Source organism: Gordionus sp. m RMFG-2023, chromosome 1, assembly GCF_954871325.1.
Source record: "Gordionus sp. m RMFG-2023 chromosome 1, tfGorSpeb1-WG-v2, whole genome shotgun sequence".
Classification (NCBI taxonomy): domain Eukaryota; kingdom Metazoa; phylum Nematomorpha; class Gordioida; order Chordodea; family Parachordodidae; genus Gordionus; species Gordionus sp. m RMFG-2023.
Window position 1 is genome coordinate 42,130,941 of NC_088775.1, and position 20,181 is coordinate 42,151,121.

General features: G+C 25.2%; 1 protein-coding gene across 1 annotated transcript in view; it reads right to left on the bottom strand.

The window, feature by feature from the left end:
• LOC135922258 (ribosome-recycling factor, mitochondrial-like) overlaps positions 1-16,538 on the bottom strand; it is a 31,874-nt gene extending 15,336 nt beyond the window's left edge. The window contains exons 1-5 of the mRNA XM_065456673.1: positions 16,408-16,538; positions 16,227-16,373; positions 16,067-16,185; positions 8,830-8,921; positions 8,629-8,788 (exon numbers count right to left, since the gene is read on the bottom strand). Of these exons, the coding sequence (XP_065312745.1) occupies positions 8,629-8,788; positions 8,830-8,921; positions 16,067-16,185; positions 16,227-16,359 (504 nt within the window). The 5' untranslated portion in view covers positions 16,360-16,373; positions 16,408-16,538. The remainder of the gene's footprint in view (positions 1-8,628; positions 8,789-8,829; positions 8,922-16,066; positions 16,186-16,226; positions 16,374-16,407) is intronic.
• Between the last annotated feature and the right edge of the window lie 3,643 nt (positions 16,539-20,181).

Sequence of the window (20,181 nt, forward strand, 5' to 3'; positions counted from 1 at the left end):
ATCTAGATATAGATATTTTAATCAAAAATCTATCAAGATACAGATACCACATTTTTATATGTATCTAGATCCTTTAATAACTCTGCATCTCATTATTTAACCAGCTGTGTTGAGCACTAAGCGCTCTTGTTTGTCTGATCAAAATTTTGAAATCAATTGTTGCTAAAAATAAATAAAAAATTGTTACATAAAGATGTTATCTTTTGTATAATTTTATTTATATTATAATTAAATAATATAAATATTTTTTTTATAAAACGATCTTATATATTCTTTTTGTATAGTATTATTTTATTATATATTGTCAGAAAAAAATAAATATTATTTTTGTATATATTTAATTTTTTTAAGTAACGAGTAGCCAGTTACTTTTTTGAAAATCGGTAACGCGCGTTCCTTTTTTAAAAAGGTAACGAGTAACGGTAACGCGTTCCTTTTCTCAGATGTAACGAGTAACGATAACGCGTTTCTTTTCTGTGGTAACGCTTATAGCACTAGGGTCATTCCATGTCAAATCAATCACTTTACAACCCGACCATCTTAGATTTTGTTAAAATTTGGTATTTAAGTTAGTAAAGTATTGTAAGTGACGAATCCAAAATATTAGACTCTTAACTCTATTAGAACCGGAGATATAAGGCTTCAAAGTGGCTCAGCTTGGTCATTTTTTGAAAAAAATGAATTTTTAAAATTGGGATAACTTTTATACTAGATGCACTATGTATATCTATTATGGCTCATTTTATAGCCCTAAGTAAACTCTTGAACGTATGTTAAATAAAATTAATTTTTAGTTTATATATTTTTTTATAATTGCGGTTAAAAATTTGTGATTAATTTTTTAAAATGTTAGACTAAAATTTTTTTTCCAAATTTCAGATATTTTGTAAAGATTACCAAGAACTGTTCATATAAAAAATTTCAGAGTGGCCCAAAAAAATTAATTAGAGAAAATCTCATTTTTAAAAAATCCGCTAGATGGCGTAAGTAATTTAAAATATCAATTTTAACAATATAAGTCAAATTTTTTTTATTCCATAATAAAATATATATCGAATAATTAATAATAGTAATCTTAAAATAATTTTAATTAAATTTCTTTAAATTTAATTTATATATTGCCAAGTTAGATTCATCATTAGTTAAAGTGTATGTTCTTCCGGTGGCTGTCAAGGGGTTGACAATTGTGAGAATATCATATATCGGAATAATTAGAATATCTGGTATTGATGGATAATAAAAGGATTGAGAAGGTCCTTTTGGATGTAAAAAAATTACCTTTATTTCAGCATCGCTAATAATATCTTGAATGTATGCTACCCACCATTCATTATCATATAAACATGTAACATACCCTTTAATATCTTTAGTTGATATTTCGCTTATTATATTTTGTATTTTTTCTAATTTCGCTTCAATAGCACTGGAATATTTTTTTGTATTTATTTGTGATAAATTAACAGGATAGACTGCATGAATTTTTTGAGTACCAGGAATTGAAAGAGCTCTTGCAAATCGTTCCGCTAAAAATTCTTGCTCATCTTGGTATTCTTTATGGGTTGTATAGGAAAAATAAATATTTTTTATATTTTCCTCAACAAATTTAAAGAATTCATAGGGAGATTTTATTTGATTATCATAAGGACGTTGTAAACTGGCTCGCGCAGCCAAGCGTTTAACGGTTCCCCCTATTCCATAGCAAACATTTTTCCCATGGGCAGTAGAAAAAAAATGCCATTCTGCTGGGATGGCGAAGTCTACTTGATGATAACACAAATTTATAAAATTTTTCCTATTTTTATATTGAGCCGCGGACCCATCGGAATAATAAAAAATGTATTTTGGATCGGATAAAAAGTAATTTTTTAGAAAATTTATCAATTTTTTTGGAATAAATAAAATAAACAAGTGTTATGTTCCAGCGATTCAGATATGGCCACATAACTTATATGATTTAATACATTATATACTTTATAATATAAACCAAATGGATGTAGAGTAACCTGGGAAGTGGCCCAGTGATAACTTTGGACTTCATCTTGAAGTATAAATGAGTAATTTTCAGAAAAATCACAGATAATCAAATAATGATTATGCTCTAAATTATTTTTAAGATTCTGATGGAATCTGTTTTGTTGTTCAGTAATAAAAGCATGGCGAATCAAAATAAATATTTTTTCAAATAAGTAATTAAGAAATTCGTCAGCTGTTTGCGTTAGGGTTTCTAGACTGGTTCTATCTACAGATATCCATTGCTTGAACGTTATCCTGTATATATCATGTGCAATTAATAAATTTTCTAATTTAGCCCTTAATTCTTGGTCCCCCGGACATTCATGACATTCGCCAAAATAACAGGCTGGTAGGGAAGATTTTTGGAATTATGTCTTTGTAAGTCTTTATCTCAAAATCCCTATTTTTTGTTAAAGTTGCTAAATTGCTACCTATTATTAGCAACTTAACATTCTGATGGATTAGGCAGACACAAACCTAGTAAGTGCCACTTGAACCTGGCATTATGCAATTTCGATTTTAAGAGAAGGGTAGATAGTTTTGAAATTTATATAGATTTCTTTTAAATTATTAAGAATTAACCTTTTTTGAACGTTAATCCTTTCATCATTTTCAATTATAGAAACGCAATCTTTTTTTCCGGGTAATAATCTACTATATTCGTCATTTAAATAGAAACTTTTTACAGTGTCAACTGTGCCCTGATTTATGGTTTTACCTGCTTTAGGATTGGGGGTTGAAAGAATACCCTTTTGACCAAGAATAAATTTTGAATTACGGATCAACAATAATGGATAATTATTTTTCATATGAGTTATTAAATCTTCGCTACCATTTGTATTCGTTTTGGGTTGAAGAATTTTGGCAATCGCGGTTGAAATTCTGCCAAGTTTTTTCTTGGGATATCCTTTCTCTCTTAGTCTCTTTTTTTTTATTGGTGAATGCCACATTTGATCTAAAGTATAATTTAAAGATTCTAAAAAAATTGTAGGGATTTGCGCATTATCATTATTATTTGGATAATTATTTTCTATATGGATGGAGTTTAGGAAATTATTTGAGGTTGTAGCTATGTTACCATCCTCTAAAATTGAAACATCTTTCTTCTTTTTATATAAAGATTTGCGACATTTAGGACAAATATAATCTCCTTTGTTAATTTTATAATACATTGTCATCCAAATACTGACTTTACGAAGTCCTTTTTTGGAATAATGATTTGGCAGATTTAATGGATTTGTACAAAACATTTTAATAAAATATTAATAAATTAATTAATTTTAAAAATTATAAATTTTAGGAAAAATAACAGAGATAAATTATTGGAAAATTTTTTCGAAAAATCGATAATTTAATTAAAATTATTTTAAGCTTACTATTATTAATTATTCGATATATATTTTATTATGGAATAAAAAAAATTTGACTTATATTGTTAAAATTAATATTTTAAATTACTTACGCCATCTAGCGGATTTTTCATTAATATTTTTGGGCTCACTCTGAAATTTTTTATATGAACATTTCTTGGTAATCTTTACAAATTGTCTGAAATTTGGGAAAAAATTTTTAGTCTAACATTTTAAAAAATTAATTACAAATTTTTAACCGCAATTTAAGAAAAATATATAAACTAAAAATTAATTTTATTTAACATACGTTCAAGAGTTTACTTAGGGCTATAAAATGAGCCATAATAGATATACATAGTGCATCTAGTATAAAAGTTATCCCAATTTTAAAAATTCATTTTTTTCAAAAAATGACCAAGCTGAGCCACTTTGAAGCCCTATATCTCCGGTTCTAATAGAGTTAAGAGTCTAATATTTTGGATTCGTCACTTACAATACTTTAGTGACTTAAATACCAAATTTTAACAAAATCTGAGATGGTCGGGTTGTAAAGTGATTGATTTGACATGGAATGACCAACTAATAAATATCATAATTCACAAATCATATATTTTTTATTCCAAATTTTCCATAATATATTTGGCCTTTTCTCTAAAAATTTATAGAAATCTTGAAAGAATGAATACGGATAATCTATTCCTCTCATTTGATTATTATTCTGATTCATCCATCGTCAAATGAAGTTAAAATTTATTATTTATCCATAAGGAGAAAATTCTGATTACCCGTCATTTTTGACGGGCTATCAGCTAGTTATAAATAATCGACTATTTATTCATAAGCAATTAAATTTATATTATTAAAAAGAGAAATCTTATTATATCCTTAACTCTAATGATGTTCCTTGAATTTACATTTCTCATTATTCGACTAATCTTAAAAAAATAAAATGAGCTCTTGAAATGAAACAATATATCTCTTGCAAAGCATTATTAAAATATTATTCTAAAACATAGATATACCATTAATGTCTTTATATTATAAATTATTTAAAATTCATATGAAAATTTTTACTTTAGTTTAAAAACATTGTGGGGCATTGAAATCAAAATCTCACACCCATCCGTGGGAGTTTGATGGTGTGGGATTTCGAAATCTCATAGATCACTTTCACACGTTACACCGGAGTCCAGACCCGAGGTTTAAACTGGGGGTTTAGACACGGGATTCAGGTAAATATTCCAAATAATTCAAATAAATATTATTTACTAAAAGTAAAGAAGCAGCAAAACGCAATGGTGTCTTCTGGGGTTAGATAGTAAAACCCTGCAAGCAACTCAGCTTCGGGTTAAAAAAATTTAATCGGGTCCACCTAGTTAAAAATACCAAAAAAATAGGATTAAAATGAGTTATTATTGTTATATATGTATTTTTTTTAGTCATAAAAATTTATATTATTTTAGTCAGCGTTATAAAAATTTTTATTATTTTAGTCAGTGTTATAAAAGTTTATAATATTATTTTAGTCATCGTCATAAAAAATTATAATATCATTTTATTGAGTCATCGGTTCTCTTCCGATTTTACATTTCAGCTCTTCAAAAGCATCCTCCTGTTCATCTTGCCACACGAATTTTTCTCCCTTCTTTAATAAATTATATAAAGGTGCTGCTATCTGTGCAAAACCCTCTACAAATCGATGATAATAATAATAATTTTTAAAAACTTCCGGTAATTTAATTTAAAACTAATAACAATCCATATAATCGAGGCAATTACTAGCCTTTTGCTTAATTTCATTAATTATGATTTCACAGCCTTCTATTCACTTACAATACGATATATCGAAGAGGGAATCCGATCTATTCCTTTGATATTACAGTAGATTATTATATAATATAGATATATTTTTTCATTATATTATGTGTAATAAAAACTAAAAAATAATTTGATCTTTTATATAAATAAAATAAATATATATTTTAAATAAAGATTTCACAAGTCATTTTCGAAACTATAATATAAGAAAGGTAATTTCACTATAATTTTAAAAATAAAATAAATTGAATATAATCAGAGTTGTAAACGCTCCCTTTTAAAAGTAGCTAGCTCCCGCTCCTACCTTCTCAAAAGGAGCTAGCTCCCGTTTCCGCTATTACATTATCATATTTTTTTATCGAAAAGTTTTATTTATATTAAATGATCTATCATAATATTTATAATCTTTTATTAGCCTTTAAAAGTAATAAATTTTTTAAATTAGAATCTAACAAACATCCACGCATCTCCCCTTAGACCTGTTTTGCAATACTAAATAAGCGCTCCATAGGAAAACTAGAGGGAAGCGGGGTATTGTATTTTATAAAGATATTTTTTAATTCAGGTATAAAAAAGGTGGTTGAACAAGTAATGAGAAAATTAAAATAAATATTTAAATATATTTAAAAAAGCATCATATGTAACAATCCAAGCTCAACTATAATGAATAGCCCAAAAATAATATAACCATTTTAAAAAAAATTATTCCAAAATAAAAAAAAATATAGTTATCATTTCGTAAAGAAAGATTTATTACTTTTAGATACTTTTATAGATTGGAGCTTTTGAAAATGAAATACTTTTACTTAAACACAAAAGGCATTTTGCTCTTAAAATTGTTTGATCATTTGGATCAACATCTATTAGAAGTTAAAAATATTTTTTGTATGATGGAAATGGAAATTCTATTTTTTCTTCTATGATCTCTAAATCCATATGTCGAAAACTATATTTTATTATATATCTATAAAATGAATATTAATATGACTTACAAGATTTTCCACAAAAAACCAATATAAAACTCGGCTCAACATTTAATAATGATATAATTTAAATAAAATAAAATTTCCTTTTTATTGGATTTTAATTAATAAATATTATTAATTTTTAAAAAATAATGAGCGGCGCTCCACCACTCCAGCCCTAAAAGGAGCTAGCTCCCGCTCCTCATTTTTAAAAAGGAGGAGAGATCTGCGATGGGCAAGTTTTGATGCACCTGCCTGCTCATTTACAGTGTTGTGATGATTTAATGTAACATATTGACGATTTAATTTAAACACATGCATATATAATTATATTATTTCTTTTGTTGTACATTTGTAAAGATTATAATTATATATGCATGTGTTTAAATTAAATCGTCAATATGTTACATTAAATCATCACAACACTGTATTTAAAAATTTTGTTTAACTTGCCTGTCCAATGTATAAAAATTATTATAATAGTTGATTGGCTCTTTATGTTATTTTAATGTTTTTACTTAAACCTATAAATTATGTAATAAAAAAATAACATCTAATAATATTTATCTATAATCATAATATATATAAAAGCTGTGTCACAGTCACAATTTATAATATATTTTAAAAATTCACGATTTTTTAAAAGCGTCTGTGGCCTAATCGGCAAGTGCCTCGCTCACAAATTTGAAGGTCATGGTGTTCGAATCCCAGTAAAGATTTTTTTTACTTAATCTGGCAAAATTAATTAAATAGAAGATAAAAGAATTAGTGTTACATATTCATATACGATTTAAAGTTTTTTGCTATAAAATTTAAACTATTAAATAGGTATTCTTATATTTTAAAATTTTTCATAACGTAATAGCCAATAGTATTTTTAAGCATCATACCATATCAAAAGCATCATACCATATCAAACACTCATTCATCAAAGCATCCATTAAAATAATATCTAACATTACCATCTCACACATCTTATACATCATAAACATATATCTATAATAATATATATATAAGCGGTGTGATAGTCACAGTGTCACAATTTATCATATATATTTTAAAAATCGTCAACTTTGAAAAGCTGGCCTAATAGGCAAGAGCGTCGCTTACGAATCTGATGGCTTTGGGTTCGAATCCTAGAAATCCATTTTTTTTGTTAATCTAACTTTGTATACTTTTTTTTAATTATATTAATTTCATTATTTTTTTTTAATTATTATTTATGTACTCAATAAAAAATTTATTTTGCCATATGAGGGTTTTGTATATTGTTATAATGAAAACAGATTCCGGATTTGGACTTAATAAGAATGAGTCTTTTAAAATTGGCTTCAAGAAATTGAAAACCAATTATTTTAGGAAGAGCATCACAGATTGTTCCATCATCAAGATGCCAAAGAATTATATCTAAATCAAATTTAGGTTTAAGATAATGGATGTCATAATGAATACCAAGTAAACGAGGACGTTTTCGCCCTGCTGGATCCTTTTGTCAAAATCTATGACATGTGGGCTGAATAAAGAAGTTTTAATGTTACAGTATGTCTCTAGGAATTTTTAATAAACAGGAAATTTGGGATAAAAACAATTTATGAAATGTTCATAAAATTTGCTATTAAAAACATTTTTAAAGTCTACTTTGATAATAGCCATGTTAGGAAGGGTTTTGGAATACAAATAGCATGTGAAGCTATACCTTCTCCCTTAACACTAAATATTTTTGCTAATAATCTTCTAAATATCCCATTGCAATGGGGTGGATACCACCACAGTGTTTGTGAGATAATCAGGTTTGCCCCCATGATTGATTCGAATCTATTATGGCAGGTCTTTTTTTAGTAGAGTATTTAGGAAGGTTTTAAAAGCATTTAAATGATTCTTTGAGAAGAATGTAGATTTTATACGAAGTTAGAGAGCAAAACCATGCGTCTGGATGTGGAAAATTTCTTAAAAGAATTGATAAATATGATAACTCACAAATCATATTTTTTTTATTCCATATTTTTCATAATATATTTGGCCTTTTCTCTAAAAATTTATAGAAATCTTGGAAGGATGAATACGAATAATCTATTCCTCTTATTTGACTATTATTCTGATTCATCCATCGTCAATGAAGGTAAAATTTATTATTTATCCATAAGGAGAAAATTCTGATTACCTGTCATTCTTAACGGGTTATGCTAGTATGTTAAAAAAAGGATAGTTTGATATATATCTTGAGTATTTCATTTAAAAAAGTTGTTTCTTTTTAAATTTTCACCAAGTATCTTGTATTTTAGATAAAAAAAATTGAAAAGCATTTGTATCTGAAATAATATTCCGAAAATTTGCCCAACCCTATATATATATGGTTTGAAATGTTGTGATTGATTTTTGAGGATTTATTTATTTTATAATTTTTTCCTATTGCTAAAACAGAGTTTGGAACCGGATCAGAACCCTTTTTTGTTCAGGTTCCAAACTCTGGTTTATAATACCTTTAATTTGGAATCTAAAATGATATCTTTAGAATATGAGCCTTCTTTTGTATAAATTTCTTTTATTAAACTATTTTGCAAGTCTCTAATTTGATCTTTTGATTTTTGGGATAAATGTTTTGCTGATTTAGACAAATTTTCTTTATACTCATGTGTGATTCTATTTAAAAATATTTTAATAAATTAAATTTCATTATTTACTTTGGAATGGTGATATATATATGATTCCCTTCCTTCTGAATTCCCAAATTCATTCCTGAGATCATTAAAGCCTTTTCAACTTTGGGCAATAACTTATAAAAGATTATTATACATTTGATATTGTTACATATGTATTATAGTATCGACTCCCTCCATTCAGAGTTAGCGCGAATTCGCGGCGTAGTATATAAAAATGCACAAAAATACAGAATATATTGTATACTTATGCGCGATATCGTGCTAACTATGAAGGCAGGGCAACGCGCTAATTATGAATGAGGGGTTAAACTAGTATAATTATTTTCTGAATTATCACGCAAAAATAGAGAACTTTTTATTAGAATAAGATACAAAATTTTTAAAAATTTTTAATAAAAATTTCTTTCACTATTTACATCACAATATATATTATTTTAATTTGCATCATCGAATTAATTTATATATTATTTTCAAAATATAATAAAATTTAGCAATCGGTCTATTCTAATTAAACCATTTTTATATATATTATTTTAATTTGCATCATCGAATTAATTTATATATTATTTTCAAAATAAAATAATAAAATTTAGCAATCGGTCTATTCTAATTAAACCATTTTAATATATATTATTTTAGTTTGCATCATCGAATTAATTTATAAATTATTTTCAAAATAAAATAATAAAATTTAGCAATCGGTCTATATTCTAATTAACCATTTTAATACAATTGGGTAATTCCATGATAAATCGACTAGTGATTCAAACAACCTTTCTAAAAATAGATGAAACTTGGTGTGAAGGTTAAATAGATTGTATATTTTATACAAATACAAATTAAATTACCCTACAAATATATCCCAAATTATGGGCCTTTGAAGTTCGATGAGAGCCTCTCAAAATGCTCAAAAAAAATTTGATCTAAAATAACAAATTGTATATCATTTTGCAGTCCTTAAAATTCTCCTTAAGAAAATGCAAAAATTATTTTCAGTATTACTGTTTCCGGGAAAACAAAAAAATTTTGAATAGTGCCCCATTTAAAACAACAAAAGTCATCTAATATGTTAATTCCAAATATATTTAAGTAAAAATCTTAGTGAAGAAAATAAGAATTTTAATTTTATATAATTTTTTACAATTTTAGGAATAAAAAAATCAATTATAAAGAGAGTTTAAAAGGATGAAACTCATAAAATAGATTTATTACCAATATATTTATTATATTATTTAGTTTTTATAATTCTAGGGGGAAAAAATCAAAATTTATAGAGGGCGCTGTCAATAAAAATAATTAAAAAAATAGTTTCTCATTATTGGGGTGTCAATAAAAATAATTTAAAAATAGTTTCTCATTATTGGGGTATAAAAATGTACTTTTAAAAAATTTATAGTGCATATAATAATTTTATAGAAATATTAATGGTTATTTATAATTAAGATTCATATATTTTTATTTATAAAATACATTATAATTATCAGAGACCTACAGGCCCGACCCGGGCGGGCCGTAAAATTTTTTTAAAAAATTTATACAACATGAATTATAATATATTCGTCAATTAGATATGGTTATAATGATTATATATAGTTATAAGTGATATAATGTTGGGTCAGGCGCGTAACCAATGGGGGGAAATTCCCCCCCCACCCCATCGCAAATTGACTGTTTTCATAAATATCATTTTAAGCTAATAAAAAATTTACCCCCCCCCTTCCCCCAATCAAAATTTTACAAATATTTGTATCAATTTCCCAACATAAAACTTATTTTTTATAAATAAATTTTATTAAAATTTACTTTCCTTGTGTGTGAGTACATTAACATTATTCAAAAATATTGATAAAATGGCAAAATTTTTAGGCAAAATTTTTAGACAAAGAGATTGAAATCAAACGGTAATTTATTTTATTATTATATATAATTATTTTATTAAATTCAAAATTATTAGTGAGTTAGAATTAATAAGTATTTTTAATAATATTTTATTTATTAATAAATATCTATAATTTTTTAAACATTTTTCATTTTTACTTCCATTTTGTAGAACAGAAGAAATAGAAATACAAAAGTTAAATAAGACTGAGCATGAAAAAAAGTAATGTGTCGTCAGAAGCGATATTATTATTGAATTCAATTGATTAATCAGAGTTTATCATTGCTGCTAGTTGCATCAATACATTATTTTCCTATAGCTCATTACTTTGTAGAAATTCACAAAAACCAAATTTAGATTTGGTTCAGGTTATTGATTTGGCTGAAAATATATAAGAACAGGTAGATACAATAAAAATGAATGTAGATGAATATTGTATAATATTTGTCTAGACGTTGAATCGAAGGCTAAATTTTATGATATAACACTAATTAAACCTCGTCTAGCACCTAGGCAATTATTGAGATGTAAAATAAATATTGGCTCAACTGAACAATATTATAAAATATCCATTTTCATCCCATTCTTAGATACTTTTTTATCGCAAATAAAAGTACAGTTTTTAGATAAAAAAAACAAGTCTTTAGCAATCTTCAAGTTTTATTACCCAACGATCCTTCTTCGTTTTCTAATGCCACTATTGGTAAAATTAAATATTTAGCAAAATTTTATTCCTATGATATTGATACTGAAATAAATTTAAACAGTAAATTCGAATTGTGGTATAAATATTTACTATGTTTAGCTATTTTACCTGAGCTTGCTATTGATGCGCTCAATCGGTGTAAAGAAACCTTGGCTCAATTTCCTAATATTTTGAAGTTGTTTTATATTCTTGCATGTTTGCCTATTACAACATGTACGAATGAAAGGACTTTTTCCAACTTGAGAAGTTGAAAACATATTTACGAAGTACTACTTCCAATTCTTAGCAAAATGGGTTAGCTCTGTTAAATATCCACAGAGATTTGGTTCCAATGACAAACGAAATTCTTGATGAATTGGTAACATTCCCACGAAAATTAAAAATCACATTATAATTATAGTATTTAATAAAAAGTTTTGTATAATATTTTATTTGATAAGAAGTTAAAAAAAAAATTGTTTTTTAAATTATTTCTAGTCAATATTTTATACACACTACTATTAGTATTTTCAATAAAAAAATTATATTCTACTTATATTGTATGAGAATTTAAGCTGAGGCTAGTTTTTAAAGCAAATTTCTTTAAAAAAAATGACATTAAAATTATTTTCAACTTAACATTTAAAAAAACTTTATTAAATATAATATACCTAACTTAAAATAATAAAAAAATAGGCTTGTAATATCCATAAGCACGAATTAGTAAAGAATAGTTAAAAATAGAAATTTAATTATTATTAAATTATGAATAATAATTTTTTTTGTTTTACCGGAAATACAAAGACACTGAACATATTTTTTTAATAGTTTTTGCATTTTCTGAAGGAGAATTTTTAAGGCTACAAAATGATATATAATTTGTTAAACAAAAATAATTTGAGTAATTGATATTCGTTAAAAGAGGAAAAGGCTTTCAACGAACTTTGAAGATCCATAACTTGAGCTAGAGCATTAAATTTTTGATTTGTAAAAAATATACAATCTAGATCCATTTTTTGGTTTTTTTAATTTTATTTAAATTTTTATTATTTTTATAAATAAAAAATTTAATATAGATGGCGCTAAGCTTGACAAAATATTAGTAATAAAATTTGGTATATATTATTACATTGGGGATTTATTCCTGTTTAACCCAGCAAATTTTCAATCTACTGGACTATTTTGAAGCCTGAGCCCAGAATTAAATCTATTTTTCAGCTCTGACCCTAAATTTTTATAATATATTGGTCCAAACAATCTTTTTAAAGATTTTATCAGCTTATTCATTTTTTATTTCTTACTTTCTATTATATTTTTAAAGTGATTGTTGTAATATTCAAATAAGAAAAATGAATAAAAAAGATTTATTATTCAGATTAAATAAAGTTCAAGATTTTAAGTTTGTTGTTTAAACACTATGTAAATGAATAGTATAGAAAAGTATATATAATCGGGAATATTTTACTTGCATGATGATTATAATTTTTACTTTTACATATAATTTTTAATTTTTACTTTTATTTTTATATATTAATTTTATTTTTCTTTTATTTTGATTATGTTTTTCACTTTGTAATTGATTATAGTTATTTATTTAATAAAGATTAATAATCATATTTAGTATATATTTTTTTTATATTTAGGTTCTTAAGTTCACAATCCAAAAACTCCCAACTTTGACAATGATGTTGGAGAGAAGAGGCGCCAGGGCGATTACAAAAATTCAGTCTAATTAACTCTGAAAAAGAAATTCTAAATAAAGGGGGAAGGGGATGTATGAAATGACTATCGACCAGGACAAAGAATGAGTGCAATAAAAAAATGGTATCAATATTAAAGGTAGTAATTCGGAAAAGAATAGAATTAGTCGTTTAGCTAAAAAGAATTCGTCACAAGAGATAGGTATAGGTACAAGTAATCGTTTTATATAATACTAGGTTGTGGATTAACCATCTTCATAAAGAGAAACGGCTTTTCGTCATTAGAAATTTTATTGACAAGCGACTAGGTAGAACAAGTGGTCAATACCAGAATGCAATCGTTAATCGTTCACAAATTATCGCCAATTGCTTATCAAAACTTTATTATAAGATAAAAAATCGATGATCTAAGAAACAAGAATTCGTGAAAAATGGCAGATCAAGCATCGTACATCGTTGATCGAGATAAAGCAATGATCATTAGTTACAAGAGAACGTTAGAAACAAGCAAAAGACCAAGTTAATTTATCAGGAGAATTTAAGACGTAGTATCGATAATCGTTGATTAGAAGTCGTGTATCGTTTAAAGGTATGCGTTAATCAAGTTGTCAGTGCTAAGAGCTCATCAATAACAGACTAAGACAAGAAACAGAATTATCGGTGATGTAAGTGAGCGAAGGAAATAAAATAGTAATGAGATACATGCACGAATATTGATATTTCGCAAAATGTAGGTCTAATCTAAGTGGAAGGGTGTTGTAATATTCAAATAAGAAAAATGAATAAAAAGATTTATTATTCAGATTAAATAAGGTTCAGGATTTTAAGTTTGTTATTTAACACTATGTAAATGAATAGTATAGAAAAGTATATATAATCGGGAATATTTTACTTGTATGATGATTATAATTATTATTTTGCAAACTTAATTTTTAATTTTAATTTATATTAATTTTATTTTTTTTTATTTTGATTATGTTTTCACTTTATATTTAAGTATTTAATAAAGATTTAATTATATGTTCTAACTTTTCATTATTTGACAACGGTTCTAATCTCCCAACAAATGAAATCTCTATGCAATGATCCATTGTTTAGAAAGGTCAAAAATATCCAGAAAAGGTAAGTTTAATGAATTGAAACCTTTTAAATTTTAGGTCGGGATTTTTACTTAATATAATATTTTATTGGATATCCTCATTTTATTAAATATATAAAACTAGGTGCCGCCAAGCATGATTAAAAAATCCAAAGGTCTATTACAATAGGTTAATCATTACATTACTCATGTTGCTTACATTTGATAAATATATAATCCATTGAGGATATATCTGAAGAGCCCAACCAGTTCAACTTTGGATATAATCAATATAGTACAATAAAAAACATAAATTTTTTACAAATTATGTTAACATGAATCTGGTTTTGACATAGCAACTGAATGGTATTTTTCAGCTAAATTCCATTGAAACATTTAAAAGATTGGCAGCACCTTCAAGCCTTCGGCGCACCAGTTCAGGGTACATTTTAACACCAGTTGATTTATATCAGTTTGCAAAACATGCCGCCAGTAAATTTTAGATATATAACCAATGAACAATACAATTTAGAAGAGATTAGAATGATTCAATTTAGTTTGCCTCATTCCAGGAACTCAGAAAATACACTCTATCTCCTTTGAGTTTAAGTAAACTAAAATCAAAAATATATTCATATGCAGAGGATTTTAACAAATCTCAAATGCCTATAATTTGCTTTTTGTTGATATCAAAGGATTCATAACATATATTTATGGTATGGTGGTTAGCCATGGTACTAAAAAAAATGAAATTAATGAGGAGATATATATTTCTTATATGCCCATGGAACATTGCCATCCTTCTTTTACCCCACAATGGAGGAAAATGATAGAATGTACCTACAAATTATTGCCTCAGGAACTTAATAGCACAACTGGAATACGATTAAAACAAGAAGTATTTTTATAATAGTTTGTATATAAATATGTTTTAAGTTATAATCCTGATATTAAACCTATCCATATGGGCTACCTGCTTACATATATCCCAGGACATGGCCTATGACACCATATTGATTATACTCTATAGATTTTTTATTTTAATACCAATACAATACATATTTTTATTAAATAACTTTTATTATAATGATTGTTAATATAATGCCTGTGTTGTTCTCTCATCTGTAAACAAAATTTTCAAACTTAGGTAATTTTATTTTGAAAAAAATCTGAATTCATCATTTTCAAAAATCAGCTATAATAGAATGTGGCTCATATGTTTAAGCCTTTTTCTTGTTATAAAACAAAAAATAATACCAAATTTAGCTATATTATCTTTCAAAATAATTAGATTTTTTAAAAATATTAAAAATAAATTAAATTTTGGTTCCCTATATTAATATTTTATTATGTATAAAATAAAAAATATTATATATTTATATATCAAAGGCATATATATAATTTTTCAATAGAGGAGAGGGGGGTCACTACTGCTATAAATTTTAATGGAGTTTAGGTCCACTTATTGTAGGCCTTTGGCTATATATTTTTATAAAAATAATTTAGGGGTTTCACATATTTTCTTAAGAAAATGCTTTTTCCTAAAAATTTTATATTTAGTTATTATTTTAAAAAATTATTTTCATTAATTATTTTTTAATCTTTTAGTGATATATTTCATTAAATTTTTAGGGATGGGGTGAGGGGGGGGGGGGGGTTGTAGGGAGAAAATCTTTATTAGCAAAAAATAAAATTTAAGAAAAAATGCAAATTTGGGTGGGGGATCTAACCCCTCTTTATTACATGCTTGATATATAATAACAAAATAACCAAAAACATAATAAGTCTAGGCCCAGTCCTGTATTTTCCAATATAAAATATCCCCTGATCTGATATTTAATATCAGCACAGTCCTACTTAATTATATTCTCCTTTTGTAACTATATAATTATTACAAATATTAAGGCATAACTTACATCAGGGTGAAATGTCATATTAATTATAAATAAATCATGAGATTTCATGGTGATTTGTGCTATTTCATTTAAATTGTATAATTTTTTATCCTTTTCAATAGATATTTCATTAAGCATTCCTGTAAGAAAATAAAAGTTTCATCAATATCATATTTATTACCTGCAGAATGCTGAAGTGTAATTTGTAATTTAAACCTTTTGTGCAATGCTTCAACAATTAAATTCATATCATGCTTTAATTTTTCTAAGTCAAAAATGTCAGAAATTAAATTTTCATTTAAAATTGATCTCATCTTTCTCTTATAATCTAAAAAAAATTAAAAAATTATTATATTATTAACTTCTACTAGAAGCATAATAACGAAAAAAAGGAGTATTTGGATTATATATAGAGCATACGAATTTAAAATAAGAATATTTCGTTGATATACAAAAAAAATTTAAATAGGATTTGATGTGATGTGGTCTAAGCATAATTTTAAAAAAAATATAACATGAAACGTTCACTTGTCAAAGTCAAAATAGTATTATTCGTGATATGATATGATAATCATAGGTCAGGGGCGTCGCTAGCCTTTACAACCTCAGGGCATTGGCGTACGCAGCGGGGAGCTAAAATGTGCTGATGACGGATATATTTTTCAAAAATATTATTGTTTATATTAATTTATATTTGTTAATATTTATTCGTATCTCATATTAAATATATATTTAATTACTCACATTTATCTACTGTTATTTTATCAATTAATTTCGATTTCAAGTTTTCCGGTGTAATATTTACTTATTATTTTCAAATTTATAGTGGCGTAATATTTATTACCATTTTCAAATTTCTAGTCAAATAATAATTATTTCTGAAACTTTTTGTCCAACAGGGAAAAAGAAATTGCAACCTTGTCCAACATGAAGGAGTCTCTGCCATCAAGCAGTAACAGTTTTAAGGAGTTAGAAGAGCTAATTATTTGCTATTACTGAAATATCACAATGGCCTGAAAGAAATATTTCCTCAGAGCAATGATATATATAACTAGATTGGCGATCATGCTAAAGAACGTCCACACATTGAAATCAGCCGTAGCGACATTTTGTAGCTTGTACGTTGATCAAATATTCAATAGCTTTTCAAAATATAAACAATGGAAAGAAAAATCTTTATTTGATTATCCTTTTTATGGTTTTAGTAAACACGATATGATCATGTGAAATAAATTGAAGACGTTTGGATTTAAATGATTTTAATTGATAGATTATAAAGTTTTCAAATCAGATGGACAAAATCACATTGTAAAATGCCAAAAATCGCGATAACAGATAACACAGATTATGAGACTATCCTTTTGAATAAAAAGATTATAACCCCAGAAGATGTGATGAAAATAAGGATGCCTACAAGAAAAAATAAGGATATTAATCGATATCAAAATGGACGGGCACTAACCTTCTAAAAAGAATACCTCAAATATTATAACCATTAATGTTGTTAAACAGGCCAAAATTGTTTGAAACCTTTCCCCCATCCGATTTCAATACCTATTTCAATTAGCAGTTGATTTTTTTTTAGTCTTCTCAAAATGGGTATATTTTGATTTTATTTTTCCATTAGCTGTTTCAACAAAATGCTGTATTAACCTCTCTCTGAAAAGTACTAATACTATATATTACAAATTAAGAAATATGTAGCCAGTAATTTGTCTTCCTTGTTATATTCTAGTAACTTAAAATGGTTTTACCTTTATGTATTTTATTGTTACCATAACATAAAATCAGAGTTGTTAAAAGATCGAATCAAAAGATCGACGATCCTGGATTCGATCGCAAATTTGTCAATTTTACGAGATTTATGATTCTGACTTAAATTAAGGATCGAGATCGAGATCATTTTGTTTAAAATTCGATCCCGATCTTTTTAAAAATTAATTTTTTACTTAAAAAGCAATAAATAAAATAAAAATTTTGAAAATTATTAAAATATTATTTTTAAAAAAAATATCTATCTTTATATTTTATCAACTTCCATTCCACCATTTATTTTATAGATAAATTTATTCATTTCCTAAATTTTACGAGATTTAGAGCTATTACAAGTTATTTAATATAAATTTATAATAATATATTAATATTTATTTTAATAAGTATATGTAAATGGATTTAGAAGATTCTATTGCTTCTACTATTGATGTAACAACAGATATATGTGAGAATGAGAATCTTTTACCATTTTTGAAATTACGTAAGTATTTTACTTTATGTGAAATGGATGAAAGCAACTCTTATAATATGATCAGCACCAAATGCCGTCTCTGTAAGAAGATAATATCATCTTCCAAAATATCATCCTTTCTTTTAAAATTTTTTTTATTTGATAATCTTAATGTCAACATGTTTAAATTTAATTTATTACATTCCTTGAGTTGAGCAGGTCCTTCAGAAATAGAATCTAGATACAGATTCTTTATAAAAAAAAATGAATTATTAGATACGTTAAAATATAATTAACATATTACAAATATATGAAATTTTTAATACTTTTATCTGTAATCTGCCTACACTGTGATTTTATTTTAAAATGGTTTAGTCTCAATATACTTTATTGTTTTTGTCCAGATCCTAAATTGGTTTTAGTAGATTTTTCTGTTTATAGTAGATTTAACCAACATATAACAAAAATATTTAGCTACTTGATACTTTTAATGGTTTTAAAGTGGGCTTAAATTTCATATATAGTAAATACTTTGTTAAAAGTATGTTTTAAACTTCATTAAATAAGTACATTGGATTAGTATATATTATAACATTTAAATGTTTTAGCTTTAAATTTGTTTAATTTAGTAGATTTTAGAGATTTTATTAGTTCTTAAACTATAATTGATGTTTGACTTCTCAATATAGATATAAATTACATTTTATAAATATTAATCTAAATTAGTCAAAGTTTTTGACTTTTCTATATTACATTATATACATATTAGAAAAATTAGACATTTTATTTTATGTTTTACATTAATTATGTTGTAGCTCTTTGCTTTCATATATCTTATTTAGTTCTTATTTTCACAAAAGAGTTTATCTTATTGTATGATAACATTATTTATGATTCGACTTTTCTGAATTAAATATCTTTTTCGTCCTATGAGTATATTAATTAAAATTGGATCAGTTTAAATTTGATATTTTATAAGTTTTTGAAAGTTTTTTTCTCTAGTTTTGTAAGTTTTTAGCTCAATTAGTTAAAATTAACTCAATTTTTGGAATTCTATAGTTTTAAATATTTCTTACTTCATATAACATATTTAATTCATTTTTAGAATTTTATTGCTTAAAACTTTTTGAGCTTGACTAACAAACATATTAATGTTAGCACATTGTAACATTATTTTACATTTTATTTAGATTTATTAGATTAACGAAATATATATTACATTATACTTTATTATTTATATATATATATATTCATAGTACATATTATGTATATATTCCTTAGTATACATATTTTAGGTTGGTTTCTAACTGTCCATTAGATTTTATATAAATATAAATCACAAACACAACGCTAACATTTTGTTATGTATATATTATTTTATATTACATATATTAGACTATATTTATATATATATATTTGTTTGGACTTTGAATATCGTATATATTTTATATTATATATGTTAGTTTAACGCTTAATTTTTATTTCCCTTTTCTCTCACTCGCTAATATTTTTATGACTTCCTCCCAAATATGTTTCTATTTTACTTATTCTGTCTATTTATTAATTTTATTTATGTTTTTCTTTTAATTCAAACGACTTTTTCAAGAAAATATCATTTTTCTCGCAAGGTCTAAAAGTCGAAAGGCTTGGTAATACGAAAGGCTAAAAAATAATATTGAAAATAAAAATAACAAAGAAAATGATTAATGAGATATTTGATTGATTTATTGCTTTTTTTAGATAAAAAATATTATAATAACATTACATTATAATATATTAAAAATATGGAAATTTTAAGATCTTTTCAATTTTTTTATTAATACTTTGAAATAATTTACGGTTTTTAAAAATTAATTTTATCATATTAATTTTATCATATTAATTTTTAAATTAATATTTTTAATTAAATTAA